The 13,225-nt window shown below is 38.3% G+C and overlaps 1 protein-coding gene across 16 annotated transcripts in view; it reads right to left on the bottom strand.

Moving 5' to 3' along the window:
* LOC138755825 (intermembrane lipid transfer protein VPS13B-like) overlaps positions 1-13,225 on the bottom strand; it is a 1,263,706-nt gene that overhangs the window by 894,056 nt on the left and 356,425 nt on the right. Inside the window, exon 17 of one of the 16 annotated variants that reach the window (XM_069922518.1) lies at positions 3,506-3,599. The exons of the other annotated variants lie outside the window; for them this stretch is intronic. Coding sequence (XP_069778619.1) covers positions 3,569-3,599 — 31 coding nt within the window. The 3' untranslated portion in view covers positions 3,506-3,568. Of the gene's footprint in view, positions 1-3,505; positions 3,600-13,225 lie in introns of those variants that run through there. 16 annotated transcript variants of the gene reach the window in all.

Consider the following 13,225-nt stretch of genomic DNA (forward strand, 5'->3'; position numbering starts at 1 on the left):
ATGACGTGGAGATCCTTACCAAACCATGAGAAACGGCTGCTCAACCTTTCTGGCGAAAGAGTCACAGCAATATTGGGAGGAAAAGCAATGACAGCAGGCTACAAAAAAAAATGTTGCTGAAGAATCAGGCAACATCTGTGAAGGAAAATGGAGAGTTGACGTTTCAGATTGAGATCCTTCATGAAGACTAGGAGGGAAGGTGAAATATAGCAACAATTGAGACCATGTAAGCAGAACTGAGGAAATTGCATCAGACATGCAAATATAACTCATGACAATAGAAGTCTAGTCACGTTTCTGATTTCGCATGAAATAATCACTTTTCATTTCCGATTAAGTCCATTTTCATCTGCTCCAACACTAAAAAAATTTCTCAGTTCATGTCCCTAATTCTATAAATTAAACACTCTTCACAAATAAATCCCCCTTCATACTAAATATTTATACACACACACTCCAATTGGGATTGTATATTCAAACACACATAATGATATGCTACGATCATTTGCAGTATCCGACCATTTGTTTTGGATCATATAACTTGATTTATATTAGATAGAACACCAAATATTTCTTGTCTCAAAGCATTTGAAGCATTGAGAGACATGTCAAGTATCATATTTACTGTATGACTGGCAAACTGCAAATGCTTGCATCAGCCAGTTTATTGCTTCGATCCTCCTCATCTACACGTCAGAAAATCCAAACTTTTATTATTTATTATGTGGCCATAACAATGAGCAAAGGAGAAAAGAGGGGGCAAAATAAAAATAAATTGGTGGAATAATCTTTGTCACTTGTTGCCCAAGGATGGCGATTACAAAGCCTTCTTGGCTAATGGATGCAAATCAATAATCTGTAGCGGCAGCTCCACTGGCTCCTGCAATAACACACACAACCAGACAGGTTGAGCTCAGTGAGCAGACTCGTTTATTGCAGGCTGCTGGGCTGCACTTATACTCCCAGCCCGGACCTGGCTGAGAACCACGCTGGAGGGTGCTGACGTCACCCGGGCGTCACGTGGTCCGCCAGCGCGGGTTTCTGAGCCCCGTGCTGGACGGAAGGGAAACCCCTGATGGCGCCATTTTGGCCGGCTGCCCCGCCACGTGGCTTACAAACGGGGCTGGATCGCCTGCCTCCTGGTGAGCCGCCACAAATCCACCTTATTTATTTTTTTAACAGCAAGAAGGAATGTCAAAATGTTGAGGGGAAATGATTGCATGAGTGCAAAGGGTTGCAAATTTAAAAGTCTATGATGAAAACTGACCAAATGAAGGATACTTTCTGATTTTTACAATATAAACTTGTTGACTTGGATTGTTTAAAAATCATTACTGATTTAAGTTAGCATTGTTTCAATTTTGGCTAGCAGATTCAATAAGTAGTGAAGAGTGAATAATACTGTAGCTCTTTGCAAAACATGTGTATATTCTCCAGAATTAGGTCCATAAAAATTAGGTCAAACTCTATACTCCCGGGAAAAATAAATCTCGATACAACTAGCAGATCAAGCATCTCATTAAAACAAAACTTGGACAAAGTCCAGTGTAAATACAGAAGTAGAACGACTGACAGATCTCCCTCTATTCTTCTTCCTCCTCTTAGCAGAAAGAGACTGGAAATGTAACTGATCAAAACAATTAAGCTGCTTTAATAAAAATCATACTTAAAACACTTCCCTCTGGCATTGACCAAAACATACTATTTGGTGCAGGTAAGTAGTTTTGATTCACCATTTAGTGCATGCAGACGTAAAGAACAGCTCTTCAAGATTTCAAAATCAGCACCTGCCTAACGCTGAAGGAATATTACAAGAAGCAGCTGGCTTTAATGGTTTACATAGAGTCCCAAAATGCAAGCTTGAAGCCCACAGAATGTTTCCAAAAATTTAATTTTGATTATTACTCAATATCCTGTGCAAATGTAAAACTGAGGGCTCAGTTTTTCCAAAATAACAGCAAGTTCTAACTTGCATTTTTTTTATGACAGAACTGAGCATATTGCTGGTCCAATATAATTTGACTGAATTACATTTTCAGTGTGAAACTTGCAGATGCATCTTTACTAAATTAGTAGGAAAAGATAACACAGGACAGAAGATCACATAAGATGCAATTAATTTCAAAGTAATTCAGTTGAATGGGAAATGAGGAATCTAAGTCCACTTCAGAAGAAGCTGCTTATATAATATTCAGTAAGTAGCTGCCAAGGAAGGTGAAATATTTTAAATTGCATTGCATCCAAGGTGGTCATAAAATGCAGCATAATCTCAAGAGTTATGAACAGAAGTAGCCATTGTTTAGTTATATTGCACTTTACGTCTGAGATTGAGCATACAGTCAACTTCATAATGACTAAAGTAAAAATTAAAGTTGAAACAGAATGGTGAAAACAAAATCTCGAAACACAAGACAGCCCGACAGCCCTGCCACCTGTGTGAAAGGAACTGTGAAGCCCAGATCGGTCTCATCAGCCACTTTGTATGCAACACTGAAAACTTTCTCAAGAACAAATGATGAATGACCTTTATTGTCACATACACAAGATCCACATTTTCCTTTGTTTGCCCTGGGAGCAAGGCGCACAACCAAATGTTCAAAATGATAATCCTCATTTAATTTTAGAGCTGTGTGTGCATGTCAGTTCCATGCATTCTTTCGTTCTAAAGTTTGGGAAAATGCCAGCTGAATACATGAAGATGCTAAATTGATGTGCAGGAAGAAACTAGCTTGTCCATCAAGTTTGCTACGATTAGTGGGAAAGATTAACACTGCAGAAAACACAGGAAAGAATAGTCATGGGGATTAAGAATCAAATTCAGAATCAGAATTTATTGTCATGAACATGTCGCAAAATTCGTTGTTTTGCTGCAACATTACAGGTGCAAAATTGCTATAAATTACATTTAGAATACAAATTACAGCAAAAGAAGAGAAAGTGAGATGGTGATTGTGGTTCACTGTCCATTCAGAAATCTGATGGTAGAGGGGAAAAAGCTGTTTTTGTGCCATTGAGTGATTGTCTTCAGGCTACGGTATGCCCTTCCTAATGGTAGCAGTGAGAAGAGGGAATGGCCTGGGAAGTGAGGGTCCTTGACGATACAGGCTGTTTTCTTGAGACACTATCTCTAATAGAGTGAAGACTAATGGCCATAAGGACACTAGCTGAGTTCACAACTGTCTGTAGTCTTTTGCTGTCCTGTGCACTAACAAACTGAAAAATAAAACCCCAAACCACAGCATGAGAAATAAAACAGAAGATTAAGGAAAAAGGGAAGATTTGAAATTACTATGGAGTGCAAGAAAAGGACAATGATCCAAGCACAATACTCAACAGCAGATTAAATTCAAACCAGGTGCCATGAGCTTATTAAAAAAACAAGATACAAAACTGTGCAGAAAAATCTTGGGTACAATGAAACATGATTAGGAAAGAAAGTCAAATTTCTCATTTTAAATTGAGATCTTTAGCAAAGAAAGGAAAAATGCAATTTGACCATTGTAAGCTAGTTTTCATAATCTCCAGATCAAAAGTATGTCCCAGACTTCAGGGATTAGGAGGGTCACCTTCACATCATTCCAACCAAGAGGAACATAGAGCTTGAAAGAAACAGAAAATATATTCAGAAAGAACAATAAAAGGAATCACCTTCCATTAAAGCATTCATTCATTCGTTGGAAATACTTTGCAGGCCACACACCTGATGAATGGTCATCCACTAGCACCTTTAAACCCTTTCTCTCTCCAGAGATACTGCCTGATCAGTGACTATTTCCAGCATATTCTAGTTACGCTTCCAGTATCAGCTACATATGATCTCTCCTGTGAAAAAGGCACACCTACGCCTCTACTTCCTGAGGAGTCTGAGGAGATTTGACATATCATTGAATATCATACCTCCACAGGTGCACCGTGGAAAGGATATTGACTGATTGCATTACTGCCTGGTTTGGTGACTTCACTGCCCAAGAACATACAAGACTCCAAAAGATAATGAACAGCGATTGATCCATCAAAGTCTCCAACTTCCCATCCATTGAATAAATCCATTTGAAGCTCTGCCTCTAGAAGGCATCCAACATCACCCTGCTCAGACCCTCTTCTCACTGCAGGCAGAAGGGACAAAAACCTGAAGACCAGCACCTCTCGGTTCAAGAATCGATTTTTTTCCAACAGATATCAGGCTTCTGAACCTCCCATTGCTACACTAGTCATGGACTGCTCTAACACCAGAAAAGAATGGTCTGCACTATTCGAAGTCATTTTTTTGTTCTAGGATAAATATGAATATTTGTTATGTCTATATTTTTTAATATTTATGATCTCTTTTTGTTTCAATTAAGTATATATTGTAGTTATTTTTTAGTTGATTTTGTAGAGTTTTTACAAAATATCTGTTCAGCTTCAGCAAGTGAGAATCTCAGTGCATATGTATATTGTACAATGTATAGGATAATAAACTCATTGTCAGTATTTAGTATTCCTTGTACTTATTACTTGGTCACTTCAATCATTTTTACAACCATATCTCTTTTTCCTATCAAATGGTCAGTCCCAGCACGAGTACAAATGATAGTTAAGTAAATTTTAAAGTAACCATTTTAGACTCCATTAACCTACACCCCCGATAAGTTTTGAACGGTGCGAGGAAATCGGAGCCCCTGGAGAAAACCCACGCGGACACAGGGAGAACATACAAACTCCTTACAGACAGTGTGCGATTCGAACCCTGGTCTGGTTCCGATCGCTGGCGCTGTAAAGGCGTTGCGCTAACCACTACACCAACTGTGCCACCTTATTCTTCATATTACAAAATACTCCTAACGAAATTCAAAAAGACTTTAAAAAAATCAGGGTTTAAAACAAAAGTAATAAAATCTAACTGTATTGAGTCACACTTCCTCAGGTTTAGCATCAACTTTAAAAAGAACCTACCTATTTGTACCAGTTTACACAGCCATTTGTTTTGTTTTACATTTCCAGAAAAATGTTCATAGTTATCCAAAGAATCCTTCAATATTTGAGAAGCAACAACTGATACTTAACATCACCAGTGAAGGAATATATGTTAGGAAAATGTAAAAGGATAGCTTAGTGCTGAAGAGTTCATCTTACAAATTGATTAAATATTCCGAGGAGATTACGAAGATGATTTATCAGGTTGAACAGTGGATGGACTTTAGTAAACAAGGTCCCTCATGGTCATCTGTTCCAGAACATTAGGCATGGGGTTCTGATGGAGAGGTATTATTTTGCTGCAAGTCTATAATCAGTGGAGTTTGGCTGATATTTTGTAATATACATCTCTCTCAGATTCAAATTTCAGATTTATTGTCAGAGTACAAACATACATGACCTCACATACAACCTAAAGGCAAAATTACCACTGTCTCCAAAAGTAAGTAGGCGGATTACTAAGTGGATGACGTAAAAATTGGTGGAGTTGTGGATAGCAAGGAAGGTCGTCAAAGGATTCAGCACAAGATAGGCCTACTGGAAATATGGACAGAGAAATGGCAGATGTGGTTTAATCTGTTCGAGCTGTTGCATTATAGGAGGTCAAATGCAAGTGCCTTCCCCCTATCAAGTACTGAGTTCAGAGGGATCTTGGGGTGTAAATTCATAGCTCCCTGTAAGTGACAACACAGGTAGATAGGGTGGTAAAGGTGGCAGACAACTTTGTCGGAAAGTTTTGGAGAGAATGCCGAAGATATCCACCAGGACGTTGCCTGGTTCAGAGAGCAAAAGAAATAAGGAAAGACTGAACAATTTAATTTTATTTTTTCTGGGGTGTCAGAGGGTAATTTACACAAAATATATAAAATTATGACAGGCACAGGTAGTGCAGATAGTCAAAATAATTTTTCCCAGGGTTGAAATGTCAAATTCTGGAAAGCGGGGAGACAATCACCCAAGAAGGAGAAGCAGAGGATACAACCAACGGGACGGTGACCACAGTGGTGTACCAGTAAGAGGTTCTGAGGCTGAAGAACACACAGACGACGGGCTGTTGATAACTCGAGCTGAGGAACCGAAGCAGGCTGCAGGCAACTGCAGTCAAAGGACTTACAGCAGGCTGAAGATTGGCTGAAAGGGTAACAGGTATTGGAATGGGGATGCGAAAGGGTGCCGAGGGCACTGAAGGCTTCCTGATTGCATCAGAGGTTTGGATCTGGAACTCAGGTCGCCAATGGTTTGAAATGAAGTCTATGTGGGCAGCAGAGGCAATGGTAGTGCTGGGGGCGCATCCACGGACACTCAGTATCTCTGTGGGAAATCTCTTTTGTTTTTCCTTCTCTGATCGTAATGGATGCTGGATAATTTCTGTGATGGCAAGTCTTTGTCTGCATTGCCATTGACTAAAGGAATATTACATTCTCTATTTTATTACAGGACAATAAAAGAATCTTGAATCTGAAATAGCTTTAAAGTGAGAGAGAGAAAGTTCAAAGGCGAAGTTTTTTTGATCAGTGAGAGTAGGTACCTGCAACACACTGCTGGGGAAGTGGCGAATGCAGACAGGATAGCAACGTTTTAGTGGCATTTAGACAAGTACAGAAACAGGCGGTGAATGCAGGAATATAGACCACGTGCAGGGTGATGTGCAGTTTATAGTGGCCTTGTGTTTGGCGCACATATTGTCAGGCGAAGGACCTGTTCCAGTGGTCTGCTGTCTTCTGTTCGATGTTGTTCATCAATTGAAGAGCCTGGGCTATTTTAATTCCATTCAGAGATTTCTAAAAATAAATGCTGAAGCCAGAGAAACTGGATGAAGCAGGGACTGCTGTAATATTCAAAACTCATTTGGACAAGTATATGGATAAGAAAGGTTTATAGAGATAAGGACCGTACACAGACAAATGGGACGAACTTGTCAGCATGGACAAATTGGGCCAAAGGGCCTGTTTCCATGCTGTAGAGCTCCATGATTCTATGTTGTTAACCTGAAACAAAAACAGAAAATGCTGGAAACTTCCAGCATGCCTGACAGCAGCTGTGAAAAGGAAAAAAAATTAGTTAACATTTTGGGTAGAAGCTCCTTCATCAGAATGGCAATCAGAAATATTAATTCTGAAAAAAATACAGGATGTACTGTGCATATATGGAGAAAGAAATGGAGGCAATAAAAGTTTCGAATGAAAGATCAGCTTTACTTTCTTTCCAGATACTGTCTGAACTCTTCAGTATTTGTAGCATTTTCTTATCCGAGTTTACATTATTGTATTCAATGATTACTTTATGGTGCCATTTGCACTGCAGCGATGAAATAGTAAATTTAGACTTATAAGCTTTCAACATGTTGCGACTTGAATTTCAACTCGCTCCCACTTTCTCAATTAGTGTGTTTCCTACATTATTCCAATGAAGATCAATGTAAGCTCAAGGAATAACAACCACTTGATATCAATAGATGATCCTTTTCTTTTTCCTATGTAATTGAGGCTAGAAATCAAAGGACACTGCATTGGAACTGCAAATGCAGCCATGCTGTTCCCATACACTGGGAACTCTGGCAATTGCTGGAAATGACCAGTAATTCTTGCAGCATCTGGAGAAATTAAAACAGTTTACATTTCAGGGACTATTAGTCTTTCCCAGTTCCGATAAAAGGGTCCACTCCTGAAAAATGACAGAAAGCACTGGTGTTCATAACAAAAGCCTCCAACTCCATGTGGATAATGAAATGAAGTACCATCATCACCTGTCTTGTCTCCAGACTTGAAGAAGGACCTTGAAACAGCGAGTTCCCATTTTCCTCCATAGATTCTGCCTGAGCCAAGTTACTCCAAAAAAACTTTTTTTTTATCCCTCTTCTGCTTTCTCCTCCATGTCACACACAATCCAAACTTGCAAACACACCACCAGTTCTTCATTACAGGGGACTAAATACTGGAACCCTCTACACAACAGAAATCGAAGATGCCTTCACAAGAACTGGTTCAGGTCAGTGGCTCATCACCATCATCTCAGACGAATGACAACTCCCAGAGCGTTGTTTGTGTGTGGATAAATATATTTCTTTTCTTCTTTCTTTCTTTGGCTTGGCTTCGCGGACGAAGATTTATGGAGGGGGTAAACACATATATACAATATATATGTACATACACATATATATTCACAAATACACACACACACACAAATATATACACATTATATTTATATACAAACACACCCACATATGTACATACATATATACATAAACATACACACACACACACACACACACACACACACACACACACACACACACACACACACACACACACACACATCCATCTCCCACCCTCCATCCTCACTACATTCTACAAAGGATGTATTGAGAGCATCCTGTGCAACTACATCACTGTCTGCTTTGGAAGATGTACCATCTTGGACCACAGGACCCTGCAAAGGATAGTGAAGTCAGCGGAAAAGATCATTGGGGGATCTCTTCCTACCATGAAGGACATCGACAACACTCGATGCAGGCAAAAGGCAATAAACATTGTGAAGGGTTCCACATACTCCTCACATAAACTGTTCTCCCTTCTGCCATATGGTAGGAGGTACTGTAGCACATTAAATGTGGTTTTTACAAACCAGGTAACCAACCACATGTTGAATATAAAGTAGAACTTACTTGATCATCAGCTGGTTCTAAATTAAAATTTATTTTTAATCACTTGAATTGAAAAAATGCTGAAGTCAGAAACCATAATACAGGTAAAATGCTGTAAAACATGTTGAAATAGAAAAAAAACAAAGATCTGAAATAACAAGTAAAAACGATGGAGAACATGTTAAAGTTAAACCATATAACAAGTACAATAATAATGTTGTTTATCCATCTTTTTCATCTGTAACCCCTTCAAATCCTTCAAATGCGGATTGTTCACTGTCTTCATAATCACCGTCATCAGTATATATTATGCTGGTTTTTCTGAATCCACTGTGTATAGTTTCTGGTGTTATCTTATCCCACACTCTGGCAACCCATTTGCAAACTTCAGTATAGGTCGCTCTTTTCAAGCGTCCAGCTGGAGTGAACTCACGAGTGCCGTTCTGCATTCATTCCTTCCATTCCAATCCGATCCGATGAACGTCTTGAATCGATGATTAATGGAAATATCGAGTGGCTGCTGTTAACATGTCAACCCACTCGGAATTACTGCAATGTGAGCGCAACAGTCTTTTGTGTGGAATACTCTTTGTGAGCTGCCATGGACTCAAACATGAGTCACAATTTCTTTGAAAAATAAATGCCTGGTCTAGGCCCGTAATTCCTTTCCACCCACAGTTTCATGACATTGGAGTCCATCCAACCTTTCTTGTTATAGTGCACAGCCACAGCATTCGGCATTTTTTCTCACGGCAATGTTACTCTTTCAAATATGATCATTGGTTTCAATTTAGCGCCACTTGCAGTGCAGCCAAGGACTACAGAAAAGCTCGACCTTTCATGTCTGGTCGTGGTTATGGCCACAGTTTTTGTTCCAGAAGCAGCCACAGTTCTTGTGGTGGGGATGTCAAAGGCCACTGGGACTTGTTAATGACGTCCGCAGGTGTGATTCTAAGTTTGCAAATTTAATTGGTGACCAAGTTGTGAAAATCAATGTTTTTTTTGTTCCTAACCATCTGTAAGTCGCTGACCTACACTTGTTCTAGTTCTTACCGACAATCTGTTTATCTTCATAAACTTTGATATCCAGGGGAATCCTGCCTTGATATCCCAGATGCCTCTTACACGTGCCAATAGTCTTGCTTTCATCTGAATGGCGACTGTAGATACAGCCTGGTTTTGTTCTCTAGATTCTAACTGGAGTCATTTAGATTTCAGGCCAGGACAAGCACTTTTTCGTGGATTCATCCTCTCAAGCTCAGCTTTCTCTTTCCTCCATTTGTGAATGGATGATTCGCCAACCTCAAACTCTCTTGCTGCCGTTCTGTTGCCAGTTTCTTCTGCTCTGGTAACTACTGTCGATTTGCAGTTGGCAGTGTAAGATTTGTGTTTGATTCCTTGCGTTGTCAAAACTACCCGTACTCCAGATCTCAAAGGTAATATGTGCGGAGCATTAAATGCGAGGGTCTTTTATACAGATTAGGCTAGATCAAATACTAGGTGATAGCTATGCAGACTGATAATGTTATCTGCCCATGTATCACATTGTTTTTTGTGACTTTTAGAAGACATATTATGAAGGTGCTGGACAACACTGACTAATTCTACACCCACATGGTATAAGTGTGTGCATGAATTTCTTAACCTAGTTTAAGATTTTCCACACGAAATATGTGTGTGCATGTTACATGAGTGAAAATACAGTGTGTTTATATACATGTACACAAACACATATATACACACATATACATATATACACACAGATATATACACATAGACACACACATATATGTACACATATATACACACACATACATACTATATACATACATACACTCACACACACACACACATATATATATACACACACACATATGATATATATACACACAAACACACACACATATATATATATATATATATATATATATATAGATATAGATACACGTAGCTGTATAAATACCTGTATGTGTGTGTATTGTACACATGCATATATAAAAAGAGAGAGAAAGTAACTAAATAAATAAATAGTAGGGTCTTGGAGGGTTTGTCTGGGTAGTTCATTTGAGTTGTTCAGCAATCTCACTGCTCATGGGCAGAGCCTGTTTGTCAGATTGGTGATTCTGGCTCTAATAATCCTACATCTTTTTCCAGATGGGAGTAACTGAAAGATGCTGAGAGCTGGGTGATAATGTTGTTTCATGAGCTCTTGCATTCATTTCTATGGAAGCAAAACTGCTATTATCTGAACCAAGATTTATGCTATGGATAAAGTGGATTGCAAATTTGCAAGCAATTCTGTTTGTGGCTTTCAAGATGTTTACATATTTTTGGAGTCTCCTAGCAACATCTTCAAGCCAAGGTCTCAGCCATGTTAGAGATTACATGTTCTTAGTTTAGTTCCTTTGTTCGATGACATGGTAAGGAATTAGAATGTTAGACAACTTTTATTGACCATCTAACAAAGTTTTAGCACCGTCTAACGATGTTTAATGGCTTGTAACAATGTATAGTATTTTCACTCATGTAACATGCACACACATAATAATGTTAACAATGTTTCAATAAACTTTGGAAAACTTAACTCAACTTTAGTATGGATTTGTTTGAACAATTCATAGACAACAACAATAACATTCTGATAACCTCCAAATGATCATGAGGGGAAATAGTCGCTACACAATTCTGTGACATTAGCCAATTCGGATTTAAACACAATTAATAAATATGCAGTTAAACTGGAAAGTTTGCAGATGCTTTGATTGCAGTGCAATACATCAAAGTGCTGGAGAATCTCAGCTGGTCACGCAGCATCTATAGGAAGCAAAGCACCTTTTTGTTCATTTGCATAGTTTGACGAATGACTTAGGCTCCATTTGTTAGTTATATCCCTTTGCTTCCTGGAGATGATGTGTGATCTGCTAATTTTCTCCAGCGCTTTTGTGCATTGGGTAATAAATATGCAAACTTATTGGAATGTTATTGCAAAGCTGCTACATGGAAATTAAAGGAAAAATAATATCTCCTTATAAAAACAAATTGAATTGGATTAAGAAAAGACTATACAGTCCTTAAAGACTGCTTTGTTATTTAATTAGATTATGGCTGATCCATCATCAGGCCACTTTTCTGCTCAATCCCCATTTCACTAAATTCTCTTAATGCCTAGAAATCTGTCAGTCAGATCCTTGAATACAATCAACAACTACCCATCCACAGCTCTCCATGCTGGAGAATTCAAAATATTAAAAACAATTCAAAAATTTACGACACCACAGTTGGTATAGTGCTGAGGGCAACGCCGTTATAGCGCCAGCGATCGGGATTGGACCCGGGTTCGATACTACCCATACTATCTGTAAGGAGTTTGTCTGTTCTCTCTCTGTCTGTATGGGTTTTCTCCAGGGGCTCTGGTTTCCTCCCACCCTTCAAAAGAAACTACCGGGGTTGGAGGTTAATGGGGTGCAAGTTGTGTGGTATGGATTTGTAGGGCCGAATTGGCCTGTTACAGTGCTGTACTAAATTTAAAAAAAAAAGGTTTAAAACAATATTTCAAAATTGTTAAATGTTGGTCAATATAATGGATTTATAAGCTTTTTCCTTAATCACTATTTTTATGGTTTTATTGTCCATACCTTGGGAATACATGGCAATTATGTATAACATTCTATGACAATCTACAAACAAGACAGCTTTTATTTAAAACCTTGGCCAAAGCCAACAGCAACTATATTTTTCACTCGTCTGTCTCCCTGAATGAGAGTTAAGTGCGTGTGTGTGTGAATATTTATATATATGTGTGTTAAAGCCAGAATTTAAGAAAAAGAAACCATATTTTAACAGAGGAATAATAATGGCTGATGAACTATATAAATTGCACAATTTATGTCTCAAGCTTTGCTGTAACAAGATACTGTCTTTCACGAAATGCAGAATTAGAAAAATAGTAAATGGTCCTAGTTTGGTGTCCAATGAGAACAAACTTAAGAGTGTCCAGGGAAGAGATTTACATCAGACATGAAATGAACCTTAAATAGCATAATTTGAGTATCAGTCAATCCAATGATGAAGGTTCATTCTCTTCAAATAAACAATTTTAGAATCTCATGCTATATCTTTAAAAGATTCTTTCAAAGTTAATGACTTACTGATATTTTAAAATAATCTTAAGTGCATTTAAGGAAGCGATATTCTACCTGCTATTTAAAATGATGTAAACAATCAACAATATGACTCTCATTTACATCAATTGTGATTGTGAAAATCTGAAAGCAATCCTACAAATTTAGTTTCTTTCTACATTTTTTAAAATTTTCAAATAGAAAGAACAATCGAATCAGGTGGAGAAACTTCAAGGGATTTTTTTTTAAACTCATTCAAAATTCAAGGTACCAATGCGATCCAGATGTGACTTTTTTTTAAAAAGGGAATTATAGCTTAATGGTAATACCAGTAAACCAGGTAGAATATCTCTTCCTCTCCCAGCATGGGTCAAAATATGCATGCTGGTTTTTATTCAATTCAGATGAGGTTTGATTCATTTCAGCTGGGCTTTTATTTACTTCCATTCACACCTAAGTTATTTGGGGGTGCTGCTTTGTTCATTACAAGTTATGAACTGCATGT

Source organism: Narcine bancroftii, chromosome 2 (genome assembly GCF_036971445.1).
Source record: "Narcine bancroftii isolate sNarBan1 chromosome 2, sNarBan1.hap1, whole genome shotgun sequence".
Lineage (NCBI taxonomy): Eukaryota > Metazoa > Chordata > Chondrichthyes > Torpediniformes > Narcinidae > Narcine > Narcine bancroftii.